This window comes from Bombina bombina, chromosome 6 (assembly GCF_027579735.1).
Source record: "Bombina bombina isolate aBomBom1 chromosome 6, aBomBom1.pri, whole genome shotgun sequence".
NCBI classification, from domain to species: domain Eukaryota; kingdom Metazoa; phylum Chordata; class Amphibia; order Anura; family Bombinatoridae; genus Bombina; species Bombina bombina.
Window position 1 is genome coordinate 1,052,827,409 of NC_069504.1, and position 22,977 is coordinate 1,052,850,385.

The 22,977-nt window shown below is 36.3% G+C and overlaps 1 protein-coding gene across 1 annotated transcript in view; it reads left to right on the forward strand.

The window, feature by feature from the left end:
- WNT5B (Wnt family member 5B) overlaps positions 1 to 22,977 on the forward strand; it is an 84,871-nt gene that overhangs the window by 49,702 nt on the left and 12,192 nt on the right. Inside the window, exon 3 of the mRNA XM_053718849.1 lies at positions 7,998 to 8,290. Coding sequence (XP_053574824.1) covers positions 7,998 to 8,290 — 293 coding nt within the window. The remainder of the gene's footprint in view (positions 1 to 7,997; positions 8,291 to 22,977) is intronic.

The following is a 22,977-nucleotide window of genomic DNA, read 5'->3' on the forward strand; positions in this document are numbered from 1 at the left end:
TTTATAGGGTTTACAGATAAGGACAGCTTGTGGCTTGCTTATTGCTTTCCTCTGTCATTGATGGGAAGTACCCAGGCACCCCTGCAGCATAATTTACCCTGTGTATCTGTATTTTAAGAAAGTTCAAAAACAAGTGCAGCCTATGATAACTCTGCTTTGTAGCAAACTGAAAGGACCACTCAATGCAATAAAATTGTATAATTAGCTAGTGCAAAATAAAAATACAATGCAATAGCACTTACTCTGAATTTCAAATAAGTAGTAAATTTTTTTTTGTCTCCCATTTTCCAGCCTCCTGTATCATGTGACAGCCATCAGCCAATCACAAACTAGTATACGTATACCCTGTGAGCTTGCGCACATGCTCAATAGGAGTTCCCCAGAAAGTGTGAATATAAAAAGAATGAGCAAAATTTGATAATGGAAGTAAATTGTAAAGTGTCTTAAAACTGCATGTTCGATCTGAATCATAAGTTTGTTTGGACTTGAGTGTCCCTTGAATCTGTTATCAAGGGCTTGATTTATCAAGCGAGGGGGGGCAGGGGTGTACATATTCGCCTCTGTCGGGCAGCAATCCGCTGCTGGAATTTACCTTTGCACACAAGGGCTATTTTGTGTTCGCCTGCAACACCGCCCGCACACAGCCAATCACGCGCGGGCAGGAGCTTTCAATCTCCCCGGTCGGACAAGACCGGGGAGATTTAAATTCTCGACCCAAGGGGTGGCGAAGAGGATAGGAAGCAGCGGTCTCAGCTGCTTGATAAATACTGACTGCAGCTTCTCTTGTGAAGGAGAAGGCTTGATAAATAGAGTCCAAAAGTAGTTAGAGTATGTAGGGATAGTCCTGCCTTTAGTCATATTCTACTTTGTCTGATTCCCAGTGCCCCCGATTGCTGAAGTTTGTGTTTGAGGTTAGCGATTTCTCCTGTTAACAACATGATTAATTGTGATTATTTTTTTGTATTACTAGCTAAAACGTTATTGCAAGCTAATGTCCCCCATTTGTGTTGTTTGCACAAAAAGTATGAAGAGGGCACTCGCTGATTTTGTTCTTGTATTTTGCTTGCTATATTTATTAAAAGGACGTGGAAGTCAAAATTATACTTTCATTAGGGCCTACAAATAAAGGGCCACTTAAGTCAAAATTAAAGTTTCATGATTCAGAGCATGCAATTTAAAAACTTTACCATATACTTCCATTATTAAAAAGTGCACATTATTTTTATATGTACACTTTCTGAGGCTCCAGCTCCTACTGGCATGCGCAAAAGTGCAGCGTTTATACGTATTTTCATTTTGTGATTGGCTGATGGCTGTCACATGATACAGGGGGAGGGAAAATTGGATTAGCTTTGCAATTTGCCAGAAAATATTCTAATGCTCATTTCAAAATAAGTACTACTGCATTGTCTTTTTATGGTGTATTTGGCAGATACTCTATTCTACTGTATTTAGTGATCCTTTAAAGGGACACTGAACCCAATTTTTTTCTTTTGTCATTCAGAAAGAGCATGAAATTGTAAGCAACTTTCTAATTTACTCCTATTATCACATTTTCTTCGTTCTCTGGCTATCTTTATTTGAAATGCAAAAATGTCAGTTTTGATGCCAGCCCATTTTTGGTGAACAAACTGGGTTGTTCTTGCTGATTGGTGGATAAATTCACCCACCAATAAAAAAGTGGTTTCCATGGTTCTGAACAAAAAAATAGCTTAGATGCCTTCTTTTTCAAATAAAGAAAGCAAGAGAACAAAGAAAAAATAATAATAGGAGTAAATTAGAAAGTTGCTTAAAATTGCATGCTCTATCTGAATCGCGAAAGAAAAAATTTGGGTTCAGTGTCCCTTTCAAAAATAAAATAATTTATTTCAGTTATCAAATGTAACTCTTTCTCTTGGTAGCCTTTGTGGAAACTTACCTCTTTTCCAGGAGAGCATACTGAGGTAAGCTCAGAAGCGTGTATGCTCCTTTCGAACTTTAAAGCAGCAATATATGTACCAATCTAAAACCAAAAAGTGTCAGTGTGCACAAAAAGGATACAGTCTGTGTTTATCCACTGATGCACAAAAATCTTATGATAGAAACATCTCCAGGTCCAGAGAGAAAGGAGAGAAATAAAACAACAATGGTGAAATCATATATGGCAAAATGATGACAGGTAAGGGTTAAACCGTACTCACACTCTTCAGAGCTGCAACTCAACATTCCAGCCAATATTGCAATCCACATAGGTGCATTTCAGTTATGAATATAAGCATATTTACAATATACAGGTAGCCCTCAGTTTACGCCGGGGTTAGGTTCCAGAAGGAATGGTTGTAAATCGAAACTGTTGTAAATTGAAACCAAGTTTATAATGTAAGTCAATGGGAAGTGAGGGAGATAGGTTCCAGGCCCCTGTCAAAATTGTCATACGTAACACCTAATACATTATTTTTAAAGCTTTGAAATGAAGACTTTAAATGCTAGACAGCATTATAAACCTAATAAAATAATCACACAACACAGAATATATAATTAAACTAAGTTAAATGAACAAAAACATTTGCTAAACAGCATTATAAACCTAATAAAATAATCACACAACACAGACTTCACTTGCATTTTTCTGCAAACAGTTCTTTCTATGCATTCCAATCTGGACTGAGTTATAGACAGGAAGATCTTGTTCCTTTGAAATCTGCTCGATAGCTCAGGTCTGGTTGAACTGATTAATTTCAGCTTGCTTGGCTTTGCTGCTACACAAGCAGACAGCTCCACCTACTGGCTATTTTAATAAATGCACTGCTTCTCAATGCTTTTCAATAGCAGTCACATGACTGGAAAAAAAGGTTGTTATTCTGAAACGGTGTAAATTAAACTGTTGTAAAACGAGGGCCACCTGTACATGTATTAGCAAAAATGCTTCTAACAAAAGCTATAGTTGTTTTCAAAAGTGTATTTAAGTATGCACCGTGCACCAGCATTTTAAACACAGCACTTGCACTAAAGAGCATTAGGTACTTGTACCATCTGTTAATGGCTCCATTTGTTAATTGCTGACATGATACAAGCCCCTCTGGTGCTCTGAGCAGCTGCAGTATTAAAATTGCTGGTGCACTGAGAATATCTAGCTATGCTTCATATGCACGTGCAGAAAAAAATGTTAACACTAAAACATGTCCCTTTAAGTTTGTAAAAGAACTCCGGTGTTTAGCTGAAGTTTTCACAGATGCTGAAGCAGTTTTATGTATACAGACTTTCCCTTAATATCCCGAGTGTATGTAATAAATGTTTCTATCATAAGATAAGATTTTTGTCTACCAGTGGATAAACACAGACTTGATTGTATATTTTGTATTGTGTTTATATAAGTAGTTATTGCTTGGTTTAATGTATGTACCAATGTCTAACATATCTTTTTACATATAGAACGCACATGCACACTACTGAGTCTAGCTAGCTATTCTTGCATGAAAGTGATCTAAAGGCCTGGGGCGCGATCCGATATCGATCGCAGTTTGCGGCGCAAGCGAGGGAACCGGCGTCGCCCGCAGTTTCAGCTCGCAACTCGAGCCATCCCATATAGGTCGCCGTCAGATGCTAACGTGCCGTAAGTCTCACAAACCAGCGATGTCCAGAAATCTGCGTAAGTACAAATTTCTGGCGTCGCCAGTGACTTGCGCCACGTTAGAATCTGCCGGCGCCTATAAAACCTGACTAAAGTTTAAAACACCCGCACTGTCTAACACGCCTCCCTAACATAGCCCGCACTGTCTAACACGCCTCCCTAACATAGACCGCACTGTCTAACACGCCTCCCTAACATAGCCCGCACTGTCTAACCCTCTATCCGCTATCCCCCCTCACTAGCCTAACAATAAAAAAGCTATTAACCCCTAAACCGCCGCTCCCGTACCCCGCCGCCATCTATATTATATCTATAACCCCCTAAATATATTAAAATTATTAACCCCTAATGTAAGCCCCTTACACCGCCGCCATCTCTATTAAAATGATTAACCCCTAATTTAATCTACCTACCCCGCCGCCAGCTATATTATCTATATTAACCCTAAGTATATTATAGTTAATATAGTTATTACATTATATATATTAACTATATTAACCCTAATTATATTAGGGTTAATATAGTTACTATAGTATTTATATTAACTATATTAACTCTATCTAACACTAACACCCCTAACTATATTTATATTAAATTAATCTAATTAATTTATAAACTAAAATATTCCTATTTAAATCTAAATACTTACCTATAAAATAATCCCTAAGATAGCTACAATATAATTAATAATTACATTGTAGCTATGTTAGGGTTAATATTTATTTTACAGGTAAATTGTTAATTATTTTAACTAGGTATAATAGATATTAAATAGTTATTAACTATTTAATATCTACCTAGTTAAAATAATTACCCAATTACCTGTAAAATAAATCCTAACCTAAGTTATAAATACACCTACACTATCAATAAATGAAATAAAGTACAAACATCTATCTAAAAATACAATTAAATTAACTAAACTAAATTACAAAAAAAAACAAACACTAAATTACAAAAAATAAAAAAAAGATTACAAGATTTTTAAGCTAATTACACCTATTCTAAGCCCCCTAATAAAATAATAAACCCCCAAAATAAAAACAATTCCCTGCCCTATTCTAAATTAAACATATTTCAAAGCTCTTTACCTTACCAGCCCTTAAAAGGGCCTTTTGTGGGGCATGCCCCAAAGAATTCAGCTCTTTTGCATTCAACAAATACAATCCCCCCCCCCCCCCCATTACAACCCACCACCCACATACCCCTATTCTAAACCCACCCAAACCCCCCTTAAAAAAGCCTAACACTACCCCCCTGAAGATCTCCCTACCTTGTCTTCACCACACCGGGCCGAACTCCTGATCCGATCCGGGCGATGTCGTCCTCCAAGCGGCAAAGAAGAATTCTTCCTCCGGCGATGTCATCCTCCAAGCGGCAAAGAAGAATTCTTCCTCCGGCGACGTCTTCCTCCAAGCGGCAGCAAAGTCTTCATTCTTCCGGCGGCATCTTCAATCTTCTTTCTTCGCTCCGCCGCCGCGGAGCATCCATCCAGGCCGACTGCTAAACTTGGAATGAGGTACCTTTAAATGACGTCATCCAAGATGGCGTCCGCCGAATTCCGATTGGCTGATAGGATTCTATCAGCCAATCGGAATTAAGTTAAAAAAATCTGATTGGCTGATTGAATCAGCCAATCAGATTCAAGTTCAATCCGATTGGCTGATCCAATCAGCCAATCAGATTGAGCTCACATTCTATTGGCTGTTCCGATCAGCCAATAGAATGCGAGCTCAATCTGATTGGCTGATTGGATCAGCCAATCGGATTGAACTTGAATCTGATTGGCTGATTGAATCAGCCAATCAGATTCAAGTTCAATCCGATTGGCTGATCCAATCAGCCAATCAGATTGAGCTCGCATTCTATTGGCTGATCGGAACAGCCAATAGAATGCGAGCTCAATCTGATTGGCTGATTGGATCAGCCAATCGGATTGAACTTGAATCTGATTGGCTGATTCAATCAGCCAATCAGATTTTTTTAACTTAATTCCGATTGGCTGATAGAATCCTATCAGCCAATCGGAATTCGGCGGACGCCATCTTGGATGACGTCATTTAAAGGTACCTCATTCCAAGTTTAGCAGTCGGCCTGGATGGATGCTCCGCGGCGGCGGAGCGAAGAAAGAAGATTGAAGATGCCGCCGGAAGAATGAAGACTTTGCTGCCGCTTGGAGGAAGACGTCGCCGGAGGAAGAATTCTTCTTTGCCGCTTGGAGGATGACATCGCCGGAGGAAGAATTCTTCTTTGCCGCTTGGAGGACGACATCGCCCGGATCGGATCAGGAGTTCGGCCCGGTGTGGTGAAGACAAGGTAGGGAGATCTTCAGGGGGGTAGTGTTAGGCTTTTTTAAGGGGGGTTTGGGTGGGTTTAGAATAGGGGTATGTGGGTGGTGGGTTGTAATGGGGGGGGGGGGGGGGATTGTATTTGTTGAATGCAAAAGAGCTGAATTCTTTGGGGCATGCCCCACAAAAGGCCCTTTTAAGGGCTGGTAAGGTAAAGAGCTTTGAAATATGTTTAATTTAGAATAGGGCAGGGAATTGTTTTTATTTTGGGGGTTTATTATTTTATTAGGGGGCTTAGAATAGGTGTAATTAGCTTAAAAATCTTGTAATCTTTTTTTTATTTTTTGTAATTTAGTGTTTGTTTTTTTTTGTAATTTAGTTTAGTTAATTTAATTGTATTTTTAGATAGATGTTTGTACTTTATTTCATTTATTGATAGTGTAGGTGTATTTATAACTTAGGTTAGGATTTATTTTACAGGTAATTGGGTAATTATTTTAACTAGGTAGATATTAAATAGTTAATAACTATTTAATATCTATTATACCTAGTTAAAATAATTAACAATTTACCTGTAAAATAAATATTAACCCTAACATAGCTACAATGTAATTATTAATTATATTGTAGCTATCTTAGGGATTATTTTATAGGTAAGTATTTAGATTTAAATAGGAATATTTTAGTTTATAAATTAATTAGATTAATTTAATATAAATATAGTTAGGGGTGTTAGTGTTAGATAGAGTTAATATAGTTAATATAAATACTATAGTAACTATATTAACCCTAATATAATTAGGGTTAATATAGTTAATATATATAATGTAATAACTATATTAACTATAATATACTTAGGGTTAATATAGATAATATAGCTGGCGGCGGGGTAGGTAGATTAAATTAGGGGTTAATCATTTTAATAGAGATGGCGGCGGTGTAAGGGGCTTACATTAGGGGTTAATAATATTAATATAGCTGGCGGCGGTATAGGGGGATTAGATTAGGGGTTAATAATTTTTATATAGGTGGCGGCGGTGTAAGGGGTCAGATTAGGGGATAGATAAGGTAGATGGCGGCGGTTTTAGAGGTTCACAGTAGGGGGTTAGTTTATGTAGATGGCGGCGGGGTCCGGGAGCGGCGGTTTAGGGGGTAATAACTTTATTAGGGATTTGGGGGGGGGATCGCGGTTGACAGGGAGATAGACATTGCGCATGCGTTAGGTGTTAGGTTTATTTTAGAAGATCGCGGTTGACAGGGAGATAGACATTGCGCATGCGTTAGGTGTTAGGTTTATTTTAGCAGCTAGTTTAGGGAGTTACGGGGCTCCAATAGTCAGCGTAAGGCTTCTTACGGCTGCTTTTTGTGGCGAGGTGAAAATGGAGTAAGTTTTCTCCATTTTCGCCACGTAAGTCCTTACGCTGCATATTGGATACCAAACTGCGCGGGTTTGGTATACCTGCCTATGGCCCAAAAAACTGCGGGCGACGGCAGAAATATACGCGCGTAACTTCTAGCTTACGCCGTATATAGGATACCAAATCCGCGCAATTATTGGCGTCGCCGGCTTTTGCGGGCGACGCTTTATATCGGATCGACCCCCTGATTGTCTAAAGCTCTCTGGTGTGACAAGATTATCTAGGAAGGCTTAATAGTACTGCAATTTCCCTCAAATAATTTTAAATAGGCACATTTTAGCTTGAGCTGTTTATCTTACTACACTGGGTCTGTTAATAAACACATAAGTAAAAAAAAAAGACATTATCTACAACGTTTTGCGTGATTTCTCTTCTTGTATGCAGGTTTCTGATTTTCAGGCCCTAAGTTTAAACAAAGGACATAATAAAAAGATAAAAAATTGGTAATGCTTTTAAATTGTAATTTCTATCTGACCGATGAATGTTTACTTTTGACTTCCCTTTAATTTTGAAATTTGTTAGAAAAAAATCTACTACTCCTTTAAAATTCAGTGTATTATTACATTGTCTATTTATTATGCACTTGCTGATTATGCAATTCAACTGTCCTTGGTATTAGAAGTTGTTGTTTCCTTCTGCACCCACATACTAACTCCATACCGCCTTTTTTACCTTCTGTAGGAAGCAGAGAGGCAGCCTTCACATATGCCATCAGCGCGGCTGGAGTAGTAAACGCCATAAGCCGTGCTTGCCGTGAAGGAGAATTGTCAACTTGTGGCTGCAGCCGAACCCCTCGTCCCAAGGACCTGCCTCGGGATTGGCTATGGGGAGGATGTGGGGACAACGTGGAATATGGTTACAGATTTGCCAAGGAGTTTGTAGATGCACGTGAGAGAGAGAAAAACTATCCAAAGGGGTCAGAGGACCAGGCACGAGCGCTTATGAATCTTCAAAACAATGAGGCAGGACGCAGGGTAAGATGTGTGATATCACCAGACATATCTATGACCTCCTAAATTTAATCCTTTAGTGGCTACTTATTATTGCACAATGTGGAAATGTTCTATTATGTATGACATGATAGAAGTAAAACATGTAAAGTGATGTTTTTGTTTGACAAGCTAACAGTTTGAACTATTCTCCAATTAGAGCTCTAGCTAAAAAAAAAAAGGTGCCGTACGGCAAGAGCTGATTGGAGAACAGTTCAAACCTTAAAGGATTACTTTCTGTTATAATTTTTAAGCTAAACAACTAACATATTAAAGACAATAAACATTAATTAAAACCTACTGACCTATATTTTCTCCAAAACAAAGTTTCATAACGTTCTAAAAGTTATATCTTTTATTCGCCGATGATGTCACATTATCCTGCCCACTATTTTCAGTACTGCATGTTCAAAATACTTAAACCAATAACTTTGTGTTTAAAGCGCCATTTTGAAACCTAGGTATTGTAAACGGATTGGTACAGAGCAAAGGATACCCACGGAGTGGGTTTGGAAAACAATTAAATTTGCAGACAAGATTTCTGATATACGGTAGAGATATGTTAATGAAATGCTATTGATAAAAAGCGTATTTGGGGTAGTTAGTTAGTAACAGGCATAGAAAATATTTACTTACAGTGGCCCTTTAAGCACATAAAAAATAATAATTTTGAAGTGGGCGGCTGGAGGTCAGGGTATTATAATGGCATGGCTAGATTAAAAAGTAAGTTACAGCGCATCTTCATTAGAAGTGATAAGTTAAAGTCCCTGTGAAATATCGCTTAGATTCCAGATCTGATTTTAAAACACGTAAAATTACCATCACTTTAAAAATTTTATTATTAATAATTACAAATAATAATATTTTTTTGTATGAAAGAGGTTAAAGGGACATGAAACCTAAAAAATAAATTTCATGATTTAGATGAAGTGTACAGTTTTTCACAAATTTCCAATTTACTTCTATGATCTAATTTGCTTTGTTCTCTTAGTATCCTTTGTTAAAAAGCATACCTAGGTAGGCTCAGGAGCTGAGAGCTACCTGCTGATTGGTAGCTGCACATATATGCCTCTTATCATTGGCTTATCAATGTGTTCAGCTAGCTCCCAGTAGCGTGTTGCTGCTCCTTTAATAAATACCAAGAGAATGGAGACAAATTGATTATAGAAGTAAATTGAAAAGTTGTTCAAAATTCTATGCTCTATCTGAACCATGAAAGAAAAAATGTGGGTTTCCTGGCCCTTTGAGTAAAATATGTTTAAATTTAAAGTGAAACTAGCAGTGCTTGTTAATTGTATACAACTTATACCCTGGTATCCATAGCTCACTGGCTGATAGTGACAACTCCTACAGTTTATTTAGAACAGGAACATCCATTTTTAAAAAAACATTGTAATATATTTTGAAATAGATTTTTAACTGTAGCAGGGCAAATTATTGTGTACAATGTCCCTTTATCATTCTATAATGCATAACACATTCATATAAATACAACAATGCACAGGATTTGTAAGCGATATAATATAACAAACAATAAACACCTTTTCATTACAATAGATCAACATATCAGCACATTGTGAATGTTTTTAGAACAGATTAACACCTTGTTTTCTGCTAATGTGTTTCAGTAGCCAAACTCCACTCACCACTTGCCTTATATGGAAGAGCCAGTCTGGGCTTGTTACTGGGGTAGGCACAACTAGCCACTATCATTTTTGTTAGCAAAGGTTTCATTGTTTTGGCGTTTATTATCTAATGATCTCTGCAGAAGCCAATTAGTGACAGATATAGTATGTAGCAGGGTTAGGATTGTGAAGTCTGCCATGTGCACTTCCAATTTATAGAACTCAAAAAATCTCTTATGTTTCAGAATTATAAATAATAATGAAAATAAATTGCAAAGTTCTTTTACTTAGGTAGTTAAACATTTTATATTGCAAACCCAAGTACCATCTCATTGATAAGGAAAATGTTTTAATGAAACATCTCTGATCTTGACCTTTAAAAATTGACACTTGACTCAAAAATGTCACGCATGTAAAAGAAAGCATAATGTAACGTGTTGAAATATGTATTTGCAGAAAAAAGCTTTTTAAATGTAAGCTAATACCGCAGTATCAGTTGGGTACATCCAGCTAATGTTCACTGGCTGAAAACTTACACATCTCTATTGGTGGATATACCTATGCAATCCAAAAAAATAAGTAAATACATTTTACTTCTCATTTTAAATGATACAAAGAAAACAATGAGTATGTTATTTTTATTTAAAGTGATAGTAAATCCTAGCATTCGGCCTAAATACTTCATGTGGAAAGTTCCTTTATTTGCCTGCAGCTTATGCTGCGCTGAGCGCCTCAGGCCTCCCACGGCATAACACTATTTTTTCAATTAGGTGACGTTTCCACCTCAGCCAATAGCCATGCTGCCCAGTTGTCATTATGCTGTATGGCTAGCACGCTATTGGCTAACATCGCCTCATTGATAAAATAACATTCTGCCGTAGGTGGCCTGTGCCGCTCAGAGTGGCATGGGCTGAAGACAAATAAAGGAACTTTCAGTATCATTTTATACTTTATGACTGAAAGTCCCCTTTATTTGTAGCACTGGTAAATCCTAGCGTTTCAAAAATGCTAGGATTTACCATCACTTTAAGATAGTACTGTGTGAATAGTTTCAAACAATCTGTACGCTTTAAAGGTGAGAGATGAGCTTTTTAATTTTTCTTAAATGTCACTGTTTAATAATTGAGAAACCTTTATTATTTTTGTGTGGAGTGCTTCATGTTGGTCTGACTACATTAAAGGGACACTTAAAGGGCCACTAAAGCCAAAATCTTTCTTTCATGATTCAGATAGAGAATAGAAATTTAAACAACATTACAATTTACTTCCATTATTTATTTTGCTTCATTTTTTAAATATCCTTATTTGAAAAAAAAAAGCTATGCACATGGTGAGCCAATCGCACGAGGCTTCTATGTGCAGCAACCAATCAGCAGCTAGTGAGCATATCTAGATATGCTTTTCAGCAAAGAATATCAAGAGAATAAAACAAATTAGATAATATAAGTAAATTAGAAAGATGTTTAAAGTTGCATTCTCTTTCTAAATTATAAAAGAAAAAATGTGGGTGGCATGTCCCTTTAAGTCAAAATTAAAGTTTCATGATTCAGATAGAGTAGCAATTTTAAGCAACTCTCCAATTTACTTCCAGTAACAAAATGTGCACAGTCTTTTTATATTTACACTTTTTTTTGAGTCACCAGTTCCTACTGAGCATGTGCAAGAATTCACAGTATATATGTATATGAATTTGTGATTGGCTGATGGCTGTCACATGATACATGAGGACATAAATAAATCTACTACTCACTTCGAGTTCAGACTAAGTGCTATTGCATTGTCTATTTATCATGCATTTGTTGATTGTGCAAATCTACTGTATTTACTGGTCCTTTAAATGTTTGTTGGGAAGACATAGGTCATTTCTGGAAGTCCTTCACTTCATTTACCCCTATGAGGAAACTGCATATCCCTATGGAAGTGTCAGCAGTTCCCAGAGGTCAGTTACAGCTGGTCTCACTGGTCCATCCCTGCCCCCAAATGGCCATAAACTGGAATGTAACTAATAAACACCATCTCACCTGGGGGCCAACTGCTCCCCCCATTTCTATTCTCACTGTAATAACCCAGCAATAAACCTTTATCACACCTCGCTCAAAAGGACAAATGTTGGCTTCCCAGGCAGTTTGGTCAGGGTGGTGGTGGGGCTGTTTATTTTTACATGCCCCCTCCTAGGCTGAAAACTCTCATTTTATGACATATATTTCTTTGTTCACTTCCTCTCTTTTCAGCTGCCTCTTTTTCCCTCCCCCATTAAAAAGAGTAATTTGTCCCTCCCTCTGCCCTACCTAGGTATCTGTCTTACCCCCTGTGTTTGACTTTCAGACCACACTTACTTCCATCTCCTTTATTAACCCTTCAAGAGCAAAATAACTACAATTATATATATATCTCTGGTATCTGTAATAATGTAGCATATTATGTGTATTTTACAGTAGTGCCTCTGCACATGCAATAATTGTACTCAAACAATCAAATATTCATAGAAAAAAAACACAATTTAAACATGTTCCATAAAAAAAAATGAAGTAAAATTTAAATTAAATTGAATCTAATAAATTGCTGTATTGGGGCTCATCATTGGCTGCTGGGGAAAACCCCTATAGCTATATTTGTGGCACTTAGAAGCCTGACAAGAAAATGTTGTTTTACTTGGGATAGGAACGGCAGAGGAGATTTGGTACATATTAGGTATGAATTAATTGGCGCCCACAGCTTTCAGTCTGAAAAGGATTTGCTGCAAATGTCAGCATTCCTAATAAGAAGAATACAAAATTAGATTTGTTTTTGTATTGTAACTTTGGCAATGAAAGCAGAAAAAAAGTAAAGTTTAAGTGATGCCATAGTCAAAATGATATCGCATTTAGTGATCTCCAGCGGACATGAGTCACTAGAATGAGTCATGTCCACTCGATACTTGATAAATCAAGCCCTAAGGGCTTTTGCATTGTCTTGTTATCATGCATTTGTTGATTATGCAAATCTATTGTATTTACTGGTCCTTTAACTTCATCTTGTGTTTAAACTTTATTTTTAAAACTTTGTGTATTTCTGTTACAGAAAATATAGGACTAGCTTTTTTATATTTGTACAGGTTGGTAGACACTTTTGAAGATTCATTTGGCCTATACTTTTAAAGTATAGGCCAAAGATGGGAGAATGGACTGAACAGATGGACCTAGCAATTCTTATCTGACTTAGGGTAGTGTCTGTTTATAATAAACTACCCAGGGACTTGCAGTGCCTGTTTACAATGTACTAACAATGCAAGAGATAGTGAATAAGGTATACTCTAACAAGAGGTACTGAACTTATTTTATTCAGAAGGCCACATCCTATTTTAAAGGTATTTCATAAGGCTGCACGTTGTATTGCAGGTCTACGGAAGAGTTTTATAATATAATAAATATAACAGTCACTTAATAAGATAGCACTAACTGGGTTAAAAAATAAAACTTAGCTTTTTTTGTAGAATTTTCAAAGATTAAAACGATCCCAATGGGATCGTTTTAATCTTTGAAAATTCTACAATAAAATATGTTTTATTTTTTAACCCAGTTAGTGCTATCTCATTAAGTGACTGTTTTGTATATCTTTGATATAGCACCCTGGTGGCTGCTCACTCAAATATTTGAGGATTGGAGTGCAGGTCTTTATTTACCAAGTGTTTTATATATATATATGTATGTGTGTAAAATCACATATGGCTTTGATATTAAAAAATAGCTAAACATTCATAATACCAAAATTAAACTTTGAGAGAAAGAGAAAAGAAGAGTTATTAAAGTGGCAGTAAACGTACAAACTAATGTTATATAATTCTGCACATAGTGCAGAATTATATAACAATAGTTTACCGGCAGATTTATACACTAAAGTGTTGCAGAGAAACTTTATGTAAAAGCTCCTTTTTCCAGAACGCCGCTCCTTGCTCTACTGAGCGGGTCTGGTTTTTCCACAGCGCATCACGGCAACACTGTCTAGTCACAATGTGTGCCTGGTCGCGGCATTAAAATTAATGTAGTTCGCTCCCGCTCTGGTCTAGTAGCAGGAGTGAGCTACATTAATTTTAATGGCGCGACCAGGCACCCATTGTGATTAGTACAATAAAACACAATAAAATAAATTGGTTCAGTCAGGTCTTGACTAAATATAGTATATCCTATCGTATGTAAAATCTATATACATATAATCTATATACATATATATCTCAGAATTCTGTATGTTTATGTATTAGTCCTCAAAAGAAAAAATTAAAAAAAATTGAAAAAAATTCCTTAAATGATAAGTCAATGGTGATAATCCAAATCCTTGTGAAGTGACCAAATACCAATGTAACAAAAAATTATCTCCAAGGAAATCCAAATGTCGATGTGAGAAAAAATTGTTTGCAAACTACAGAACTGCAAAAATAGTACAAAAATGTGAATAAAAATGAGAGAAAAAAAATAATGAGAAAAAATAAAATGAAAAATTATATGGTGCCCCTAATGAGGTGAGTTCTAATGGAAATTGTGTTCCTAGAGAAAGTAATAATTATCCAAAGTTCTTCTTTAATCAAAAATAGAAAAGTTCCCAGTCAAATCCTGTGGAATAAAAAACAAAACATAGTGCAATATTGCTAAATAATATCATAAATGAAGTTGAAATGAGGCTTACCATAAATAGCCAACGCGTTTCGGCCCTTCCTTAGGCCTTTATCAAGACTGTACCAAGAGAACAAAGAAAATTGATAATAGGAGTAAATGAGAAAGTTGAAAAAAAATTACATGCTCTATCTGAATCGTGAAAGAAAAAAAATGTGTTCGGTATCCCTTTAAATAGGAATATATTGATGTAATACAAGAATGTTCAATTTCCCAGCACACCTCATTAGTGATGTATCGCACCTAATTAGCAGCTTCTCAGTGTAGTTAATACAAAACAAATAAACAAGACAAATCTGGATTATGTCCTAAGGACCAGTAGTAGTGGGCAGCCCAGCTCTGTTTAATGTGCAAAAGCAAAATGCTCTAATATGTCAGATGATTTTATTATTGCACTATTGCTTGTATATAACTGTGTGTTTAACGTCAGAGCAGCAATGCACTACTGGGAGCTAGCTGAAAACATCTGGCGATCCAATGACAATAGGCAAATATGTGTAGCCACCAATCACCAACTAGCTCCCGGTAGTGAAGGATATGTAAATATTCATTTTCAACAAGGGATACAAAGAGAAATGCATAAATATGAAAAAAGAAGTGAAGTTTAATGTATCTAAAAATGATCTATCTGGATCATATAAATTTAATTTTGACTTTCCTATCCCTTTAAAGGGACATGAAACCCAAAAATGTTATTCTTGATTTGAATCATGAAAGAAGATTGTAAAAAAAGTTTCCAATTTACGTCTATTATCAAATTTGCTTTGTTCATTTGTTATTCTTGACTACTGTAACAATTTACTAACTGGCCTCCCTCTCTCCCGCCTCTCTCCCCTTCAATCCATCCTAAATGCATCTGCCAGGCTAAGCCACCTCTCTCGAAGCTCTGTTTCTGCTGCACCTCTCTGTGAGTCCCTTCACTGGCTCCCCATTCACAGCAGAATTAAATTCAAAATTCTGACCATGACCTACAAAGCCCTTACCAACGCAGCACCACCTACCTGTCCTCACTCATCAACAAATATACTCCAGCCCGCCCCCTAAGATCCAACAATGACCTGCTCTTTGCATCTTCTACCATCACCTCCTCTCATGCTAGATTATAGGACTTCTCTCATGCGGCACCAACCCTCTGGAACGCACTTCCTCGAGTCATCAGACTCTCCCCTAACGTCTCCTCCTTTAAACGCTCCCTAAAGACCTTTTTGTTCAGGGAAGCTTATCACCCGACTTATTAATAAATGAACTTCACTTACCTAACAGTTGCCCTCATCTATCTCCTCACTAACATCACTCTCACCTTTGCAGTCCCCACCTCCTGTTTCCCATCCTCCCACCCATCTAGATTGTTCCCACAGGAATAGGGCCCTCATTTTCCCCTGTAATTGTCTGTAACATTTTGTCTTTTATTGTATTGTTTCTCCGTTGTACTTTTATCCTTGTACCCATGGGCAGCTCTGCCGAATCTGTTGGCGCTTTATAAATAAAGAATAATAATAATAATTTGTTAAAAGATATCCAGATAGGTAGCACACACTTGTTTGGAGCACTACATGACAGGAAGTAGTGCTGCCCTCTAGTGCTCTTGGTAATCTATAACATTGTTGCAAAACTACTGCCATAGAGTGCTGCAGACACGTGCACGCTCCTAAACTTACCTTCCTGCTATTCAGCTAAGGATAACAAGAAAACAAAGAACATTTGATAATAAAAGTACTCTGGAAAGTTGTTCAAAACTGTATATTCTGTCTGTATCATGAAAGAAAAATTGTGAGTTTAATTATCCCTTTAATTTTGATTATTTTACTTCCAACTGATATTGGATTTTCATTATAATGCAAACATGACCTACTCTAATTATGCAGATTCAGACATTTTTTAGACATTGCGACACCTTGTGATCTGAGACGGTACCTTTTGCAGGAAGCGTATTGCTTGTAACCCTTCATACACACAATGGCCCCCTGCATGGGCTCTAATTGCTGTGTTCCTGAACAAGAGAATAGGGCTATTAATATGGTAATAGTAATTGCAACGTTCCGCTTACAGAGACACAGGTTCAAAGCCTCATAGACAAACACACAGACACAGCTACAGTCATGGCACATACACAGACATAGGGCTAGATCTGATAAAGCAGTATGAAGTTTACCAGGTCTCTCTGAGATACTAGTGACTTAGCGTGACTCTAGGATTTATAAAGAAAAAGGGTCTGAACCTCAGGGAGTTGGTCCCATACGAACTACGGTGCCTTTTTATTACAGTTTGTGGTAGCAAAATATTTAGTGACAAAAAGAAAAGAGATGAATTAAAAACGAATGCTTAAAACTTGAATAGGTTGTGGGGGTAGATTTATCTCATGGATCAAATACGCCCAGTTGAAACACTTTCTTAAAACCTCAAAGTTAGCGCTGCGGAATCTGTTGGCGCTCTACAAATACCTGTTAATAAATAAATAAAGTATAAATCTTACTTGGTACAGGCTCCCCACTCCTTTTGAATTTTTATGTTTGCTAGGGAACACAATCAAAAGCCCAATCACAAATGCATATACGTATAGTCTGTGACTTCTTGCACATGCTCAGTAGGATCTGGTGAAATTGTAAATATAAAAGACTGTGCACATTTTTTTAATGGAAGTAAATTGGAAAGTTGTTTAAAATTACATGCTGTATCTGAATCATGAAAATTTAATTTAACCCGAGTGTCCCTTTAATTACTTTTTAGATGTGAAACTCTTTTGGGATCAATCTCTCCATAATCCCTAGTTATAAGATACCATGAAAATACAATAACATTCCTCAACACAGTATTTTTTGCTCTTGCAACCCTAGGGCATTCAAACCCCTTCAAAGAACTTCCTCACCTTTTTCCTCCTCCTCTCCCCTGACCTTTTTTTCCTATCTCATTTTCAGAACTTTGTGTCATAAATCACATCGTGAGTTTGTTTCAACGCTGATTATAATGTTATTTTCTCCTTGGACTTATTCAACAAAAGTCAAGGACATTAATTTACTTTAAAGGATTTGAAAAGTCAAAATCAGAACATCTGTATTTTTCTTATGCAATTATTATCTTCCATAAATTAATTAAAGTGAACTTACGATTTTATTAAAAAGAAGTTTCTAAGATGGTTAAAAACTTTATTTCATTTTTTCATGTGACATCTCAAATTGCCAGCCCACCAGAAAGGGCTGTCCGGATAAGTCTAGGTAACTGCTGTCCCGTAACCGCTAAAGCAGTGATGTCGGCCAGGGAATGCGCATGCGTTAGGTTTTCTGGTTACAGAGCTCATGCATCGGCTGTTTAGAAGTACCCGGAACTACAGGGAAGGAAGAACGCAGGTTGCCCACCATGATTGGCAAATGCAAATTAGCCTCACAGTGGATTTGGAAATCCATCCACTTTTGAGATGGAACAGCAAGCGACCTGTACAATAAGCGCAGCACAAGATATTTGAGAAATATTGTTTCATAAGCAATCCTGTATTATGAGAATGAGAACATTTTTGAGTTTACCGTCATATGAGAAAATGTTTGAGCTTACCATCATATGAGAAAACGTTTGAGCTTACCATCATATGAGAAAACGTTTGAGCTTACCATCATATGAGAAAATGTTTGAGCTTACCATCATATGAGAAAACGTTTGAGCTTACCATCCCTTTAAACATACTTGTATTTGGGATATGCTACTACAGGGCTTGACTACCCAGGAGCAAGGGAGCCACTGGCTCTTAGAATTTTACCCCTGGCTTCTAATTTTTTGGTTATCATCCACATATCTATACGCAAATATATAACAGATTTGTCAACCCCTGTGCTACTATAAGTATATGCATCAATTGCTGTAATGTTCAATTTCCCTTTAACTGTTGGCATTCAATAAAAATCAAGAAATTAAAAAAAAATCTGAATTTGCCTATATTTTAGTGTAATTTATCTTGTTTAATACTAAACTCTTGTAAAAATGTACTTAAGCCAATGCCATCAGCTTTTTAATGGCAAGGGTGTCACTAACACTGCAAGGCCTATTTTAAGGATTCCTAAGTAAAAGTAGCTTTATTTTAATGTCTTTCCAATTACTTGTTACATGAGCTGCAGATTATTAAATGTATGAGAAATTGTACATTTAGGTTTATTTTGCATTTGAAATAGCTTGTTTTGCTCATTGAAACCACCACCAATTGTTATCAAGAAAGAACATGCCCATTTATATGGGCTGAATCTGCTTGAAAAGCAGGCCTGCTTGTCTCACCTCTCTCTCACTCTCTGGGGTCAATTTATCAAGCTCTGTACGGAGTCAACAGTTCATTTTTAATAGTTGTTCTAAATAAACTTTAAAGATTCTGAAATATTTATTGTAAATTAAATTTAGAAGTCTGTGACTGTTTAATCGGTTAAATAAGAATTGTGACTATTGTTTATTATGAATTCTTGGCTTTCCAAGATTATTTAAAGGAACAATAAAGTCAAAATTAAACTTTCATGATTCAGATAGAACATACAATTTTACATAACTTTCCAATTTACTTCTTTTGTCAAATTTGCTTCAGTCTATTGGTATCCTTTGTTGAAGTACATAACTATGCACTACTGGGAGATACCTGATAGATGATTGGGGGGCTACACATATGCCTCCTGTCATTGGCTCATCAGATGTGTTCAGCTAGCTCCCAGTAGTGTATTGCTGCTTCTGAAAGTATTCATCAACAAAGGATTCCAAGAGAACAATGCAAATCTGACAATAGATATAAACACAAGGGGTCAGATTACAAGTGGCGCGCTAATGATAGCACTGAGCACGATATGCATTATCTCTGGACCGCTCTAACAATAGCGCACAACTTGATTTTAAAAGTCAATGGTAAAGTGCCAGAGTAGGGTTAGTGCAGCTAATTTTGCTTAAGCGCAACCTATACTTTCAATGCATATCACGAACATGCTAACTTGAGCTCATATTAAAAGTTGAAAGTTATGGTTTGCGCTCGAACAAAAGCTAAAACTGCTAGACAATTTAGCGCGACTTGAGACCTGAAGTAACTGTAAGGGTTAAAAAAAAATCACAAAACACATCAAATACACATTAAAATAATGAATTACACATTATAATAACAATATATAATTTAAATATGAATAAACATGATTTCAAAGGGATATGGTATATCTCAAGGTGTTTGACTGGGAAGGGCTAAAATGTATATACTGTATATATGTCTTAATATTGGTATGTGTATGTATATACATGTTTATTTGTGTAAATATGTATGTGCATACAGACATACATATATACACATATAAATACAGATGTATACACACGTACACAAACATATACACTTTGGAGCAATATAATTTTTAACATGTTATTTTGTTTTGAATAGAAATAAATATCTAAAATTCCTATGTTCTTGACATAGAAAAAAATGTTCTTTGTATTTTTAAATAGATATTTCTATATTCTATATACAGTATATTTGTATATACAATATTTATCTATATGTGTGTGTGTATATATATATATTTATATATATATATATATATATATATAAATGCAGAAAGAAACACTCACTGAATTTTCATCAAAAAGTGACAAATCGTTTTAATGCAGTTTGTGATTCATGATTGCACGGCGATCGGACACATATAACATTGGTTGTTACTAATTTTTCTGCTAACCGCAAATATGGTTATACATGGCGGTATTAGCTCTATTGTTTACATACACAGCTTTGGATATCTGTCATCTTTATGTAATGCGATCTGAGGGTCATAGACTAACTGTGCTGAATGGGCGGTATGCTAGTTTCAGGATTGACCTTATTTTTTGAGACACTACACTACACTACACTACACTACATACTAGAATACCACATGGCTTGAATAAAGAATGCGATATCAACTTCTTTATTGACACTTAGATTTATCTGTTTTTATTATTATCTTTTTATTATTTTTTATGCCTACAGATACATTCAGTCAGATATTCTTTGCTAAGGTACAGCGACATATTGAGCAATTAGACTAATATATATAATAATTTCTTTTCTTTTTTCTTTTCACTTTACCATTTTTTGCCCAAAACTTAATCGGCAATTTGTCTGGAATTTTTCAGATAGTAATAAGTGAGGTCTTCTTCTTTATATAAAAATTGGCTATGATTAATATCTAATCTATATATATTATTCACAGATTTTCTTGATTACATTATGAGGTGGTGTTAAATATGTTTTTCTTTTGTTTATTTCATGTCACAGTCTCAAATGCATTAGAACACATGTTAGTTTTATTTATTAGTTATGTTGGTAATGATGGGGTTAATTTCCTTGTGTATATAAGGGTTGTCTTGTCTTTTCCAAATCAGCCTATGATTAAGCGCCACTAGGGGGCGCAAAACGCGTCAGGCCGTCTGTCCCTCTGTGTCATTCTATCTGCTGTATTGCTGTTGGTAATTTTTAAGCCTATTTTTCTTTTGTTGGGCTTATGTTTATCAATAAGTCTTTTTGTGTTTTTTTAAACCCCTGAGTAGTGCCTGCCTTTTTTCTACTGTGATTGCGTCGTTAGTAACAAGGGGCGGATCAGGAACAGAGTGGATGACGTATTAGAGTCAAATGTAAATCAAAAGTTGATTGGTTATCCACTTTTGACCAAGTTTTGGTTATATTGTGTTATATTATTATCTTAGCTGACTCAGAATTTCATATGAAGTTGATTTTGAGCAGGGGACATGACTACCAACAACAGGGTTCATTTAGGATTTGTTTTTAAGTATTGTTTTGATTAATTATCTCACAACATTCACATACACAAATGTATCACTTATTTTTATTGGTCACTATAGGGGTGTGTTTAATTATTCAGCCTGGATTGGCTGATCCTGAGGGGGGGAGTGTGTTTGGGAGCCTATTTAAAGGCTGATTTTCTTTAGTGTTAACTTGTCAGAGGAAGGGACTGTTGCTGTCCCGAAACGTCACAAACTGCATTAAAACTATTTGTCACTTTTTGATGAAAATTCAGTGAGTGCTTCTTTCTGCATTTCTACAATTCACCGCATAGCACCCTGATAGTTGTGGAACGTTGGTGAGAGTGCACATACACCCATTTCTCCTGTTAAGTGTGGTCAGTCCACGGGTCATCATTACTTCTGGGATATTAACTCCTCCCCAACAGGAAGTGCAAGAGGATTCACCCAGCAGAGCTGCCATATAGCTCCTCCCCTCTACGTCACCTCCAGTCATTCTCTTGCACCCAACGAATAGATAGGATGTGTGAGAGGACTGTGGTGATTATACTTAGTTTCATACCTTCAATCAAAAGTTTCTTATTTTATAATAGCACCGGAGTGTGTTATTCCTTCTCTGGTAGAATTTGAAGAAGAATCTACCTGAGTTTTTTCTATGATTTTAGCCGGCGTAGTTAAGATCATATTGCTGTTTCTCGGCCATCTGAGGAGAGGTAAACTTCAGATCAGGGGACAGCGGGCAGATTAATCTGCAAAGAGGTATGTAGCAGCTTATTATTTTCTGACAATGGAATTGATGAGAAAATTCTGCCATACCGATATAATGTAAACTCAGCCTTAAATGCAGTAGCAGCAACTGGTATCAGGCTGTCATGTATGTATATTTTACACTTCAGTATTCTGGGGAATGGCACTTCACTGGAATTATACTGTATGCATAAGACTTTAGCCTAATTTGCAGGGACTAGCAACAGGCTTTTTTAATAACACTTAATTTATTTAATGTTAAACGTTTTTTGCTGGCATGTAAAATCGTTTAATTTTCTGAGGTACTGGGTGAAAAAATGTTTTGGGCACTATTTTTTTTTCCACTTGGCAGTCATTTTATTTAATTTATGACAGTTTACTGATCTCTCTCACTGTTGTGTGTGAGGGGGAGGGGCCTTTTTTGGCGCTTTTGCTACGCATCAAAAAATTCAGTCAGAAGTTCATTGTCTTCCCTGCATGATCCGGTTCATCTCTACAGAACTCAGGGGTCTTCAAAACTTGTTTTGAGGGAGGTAATCACTCACAGCAGAGCTGTGAGATTGTAGTTGACTGTGATAAAAAACGTTTATTTCTGTATTTTTTTTCTGCTATCAGGGTTAGTTATCCTTTACTAATGGGAGCAATCCTTTGCTAAAATTGTGTTTTTACAAAGATTTGATGCTATAACTTTTCAGTTTATTAATTTTCAACTGTCATAACTTTTTCTGTGCTTCTTATAGGCACAGTACGTTTTCATATTATAGTAAATTACTTGAAAAGTATTTCCAAGTTGCTAGTTTATTTGCTAGTGTGTTAAACATGTCTGATTCAGAGGAAGATATCTGTGCTATATGTGCTAAAGCCAAAGTGGAGCCCAATAGAAATTTATGTACTAACTGCATTGATGCTACTTTAA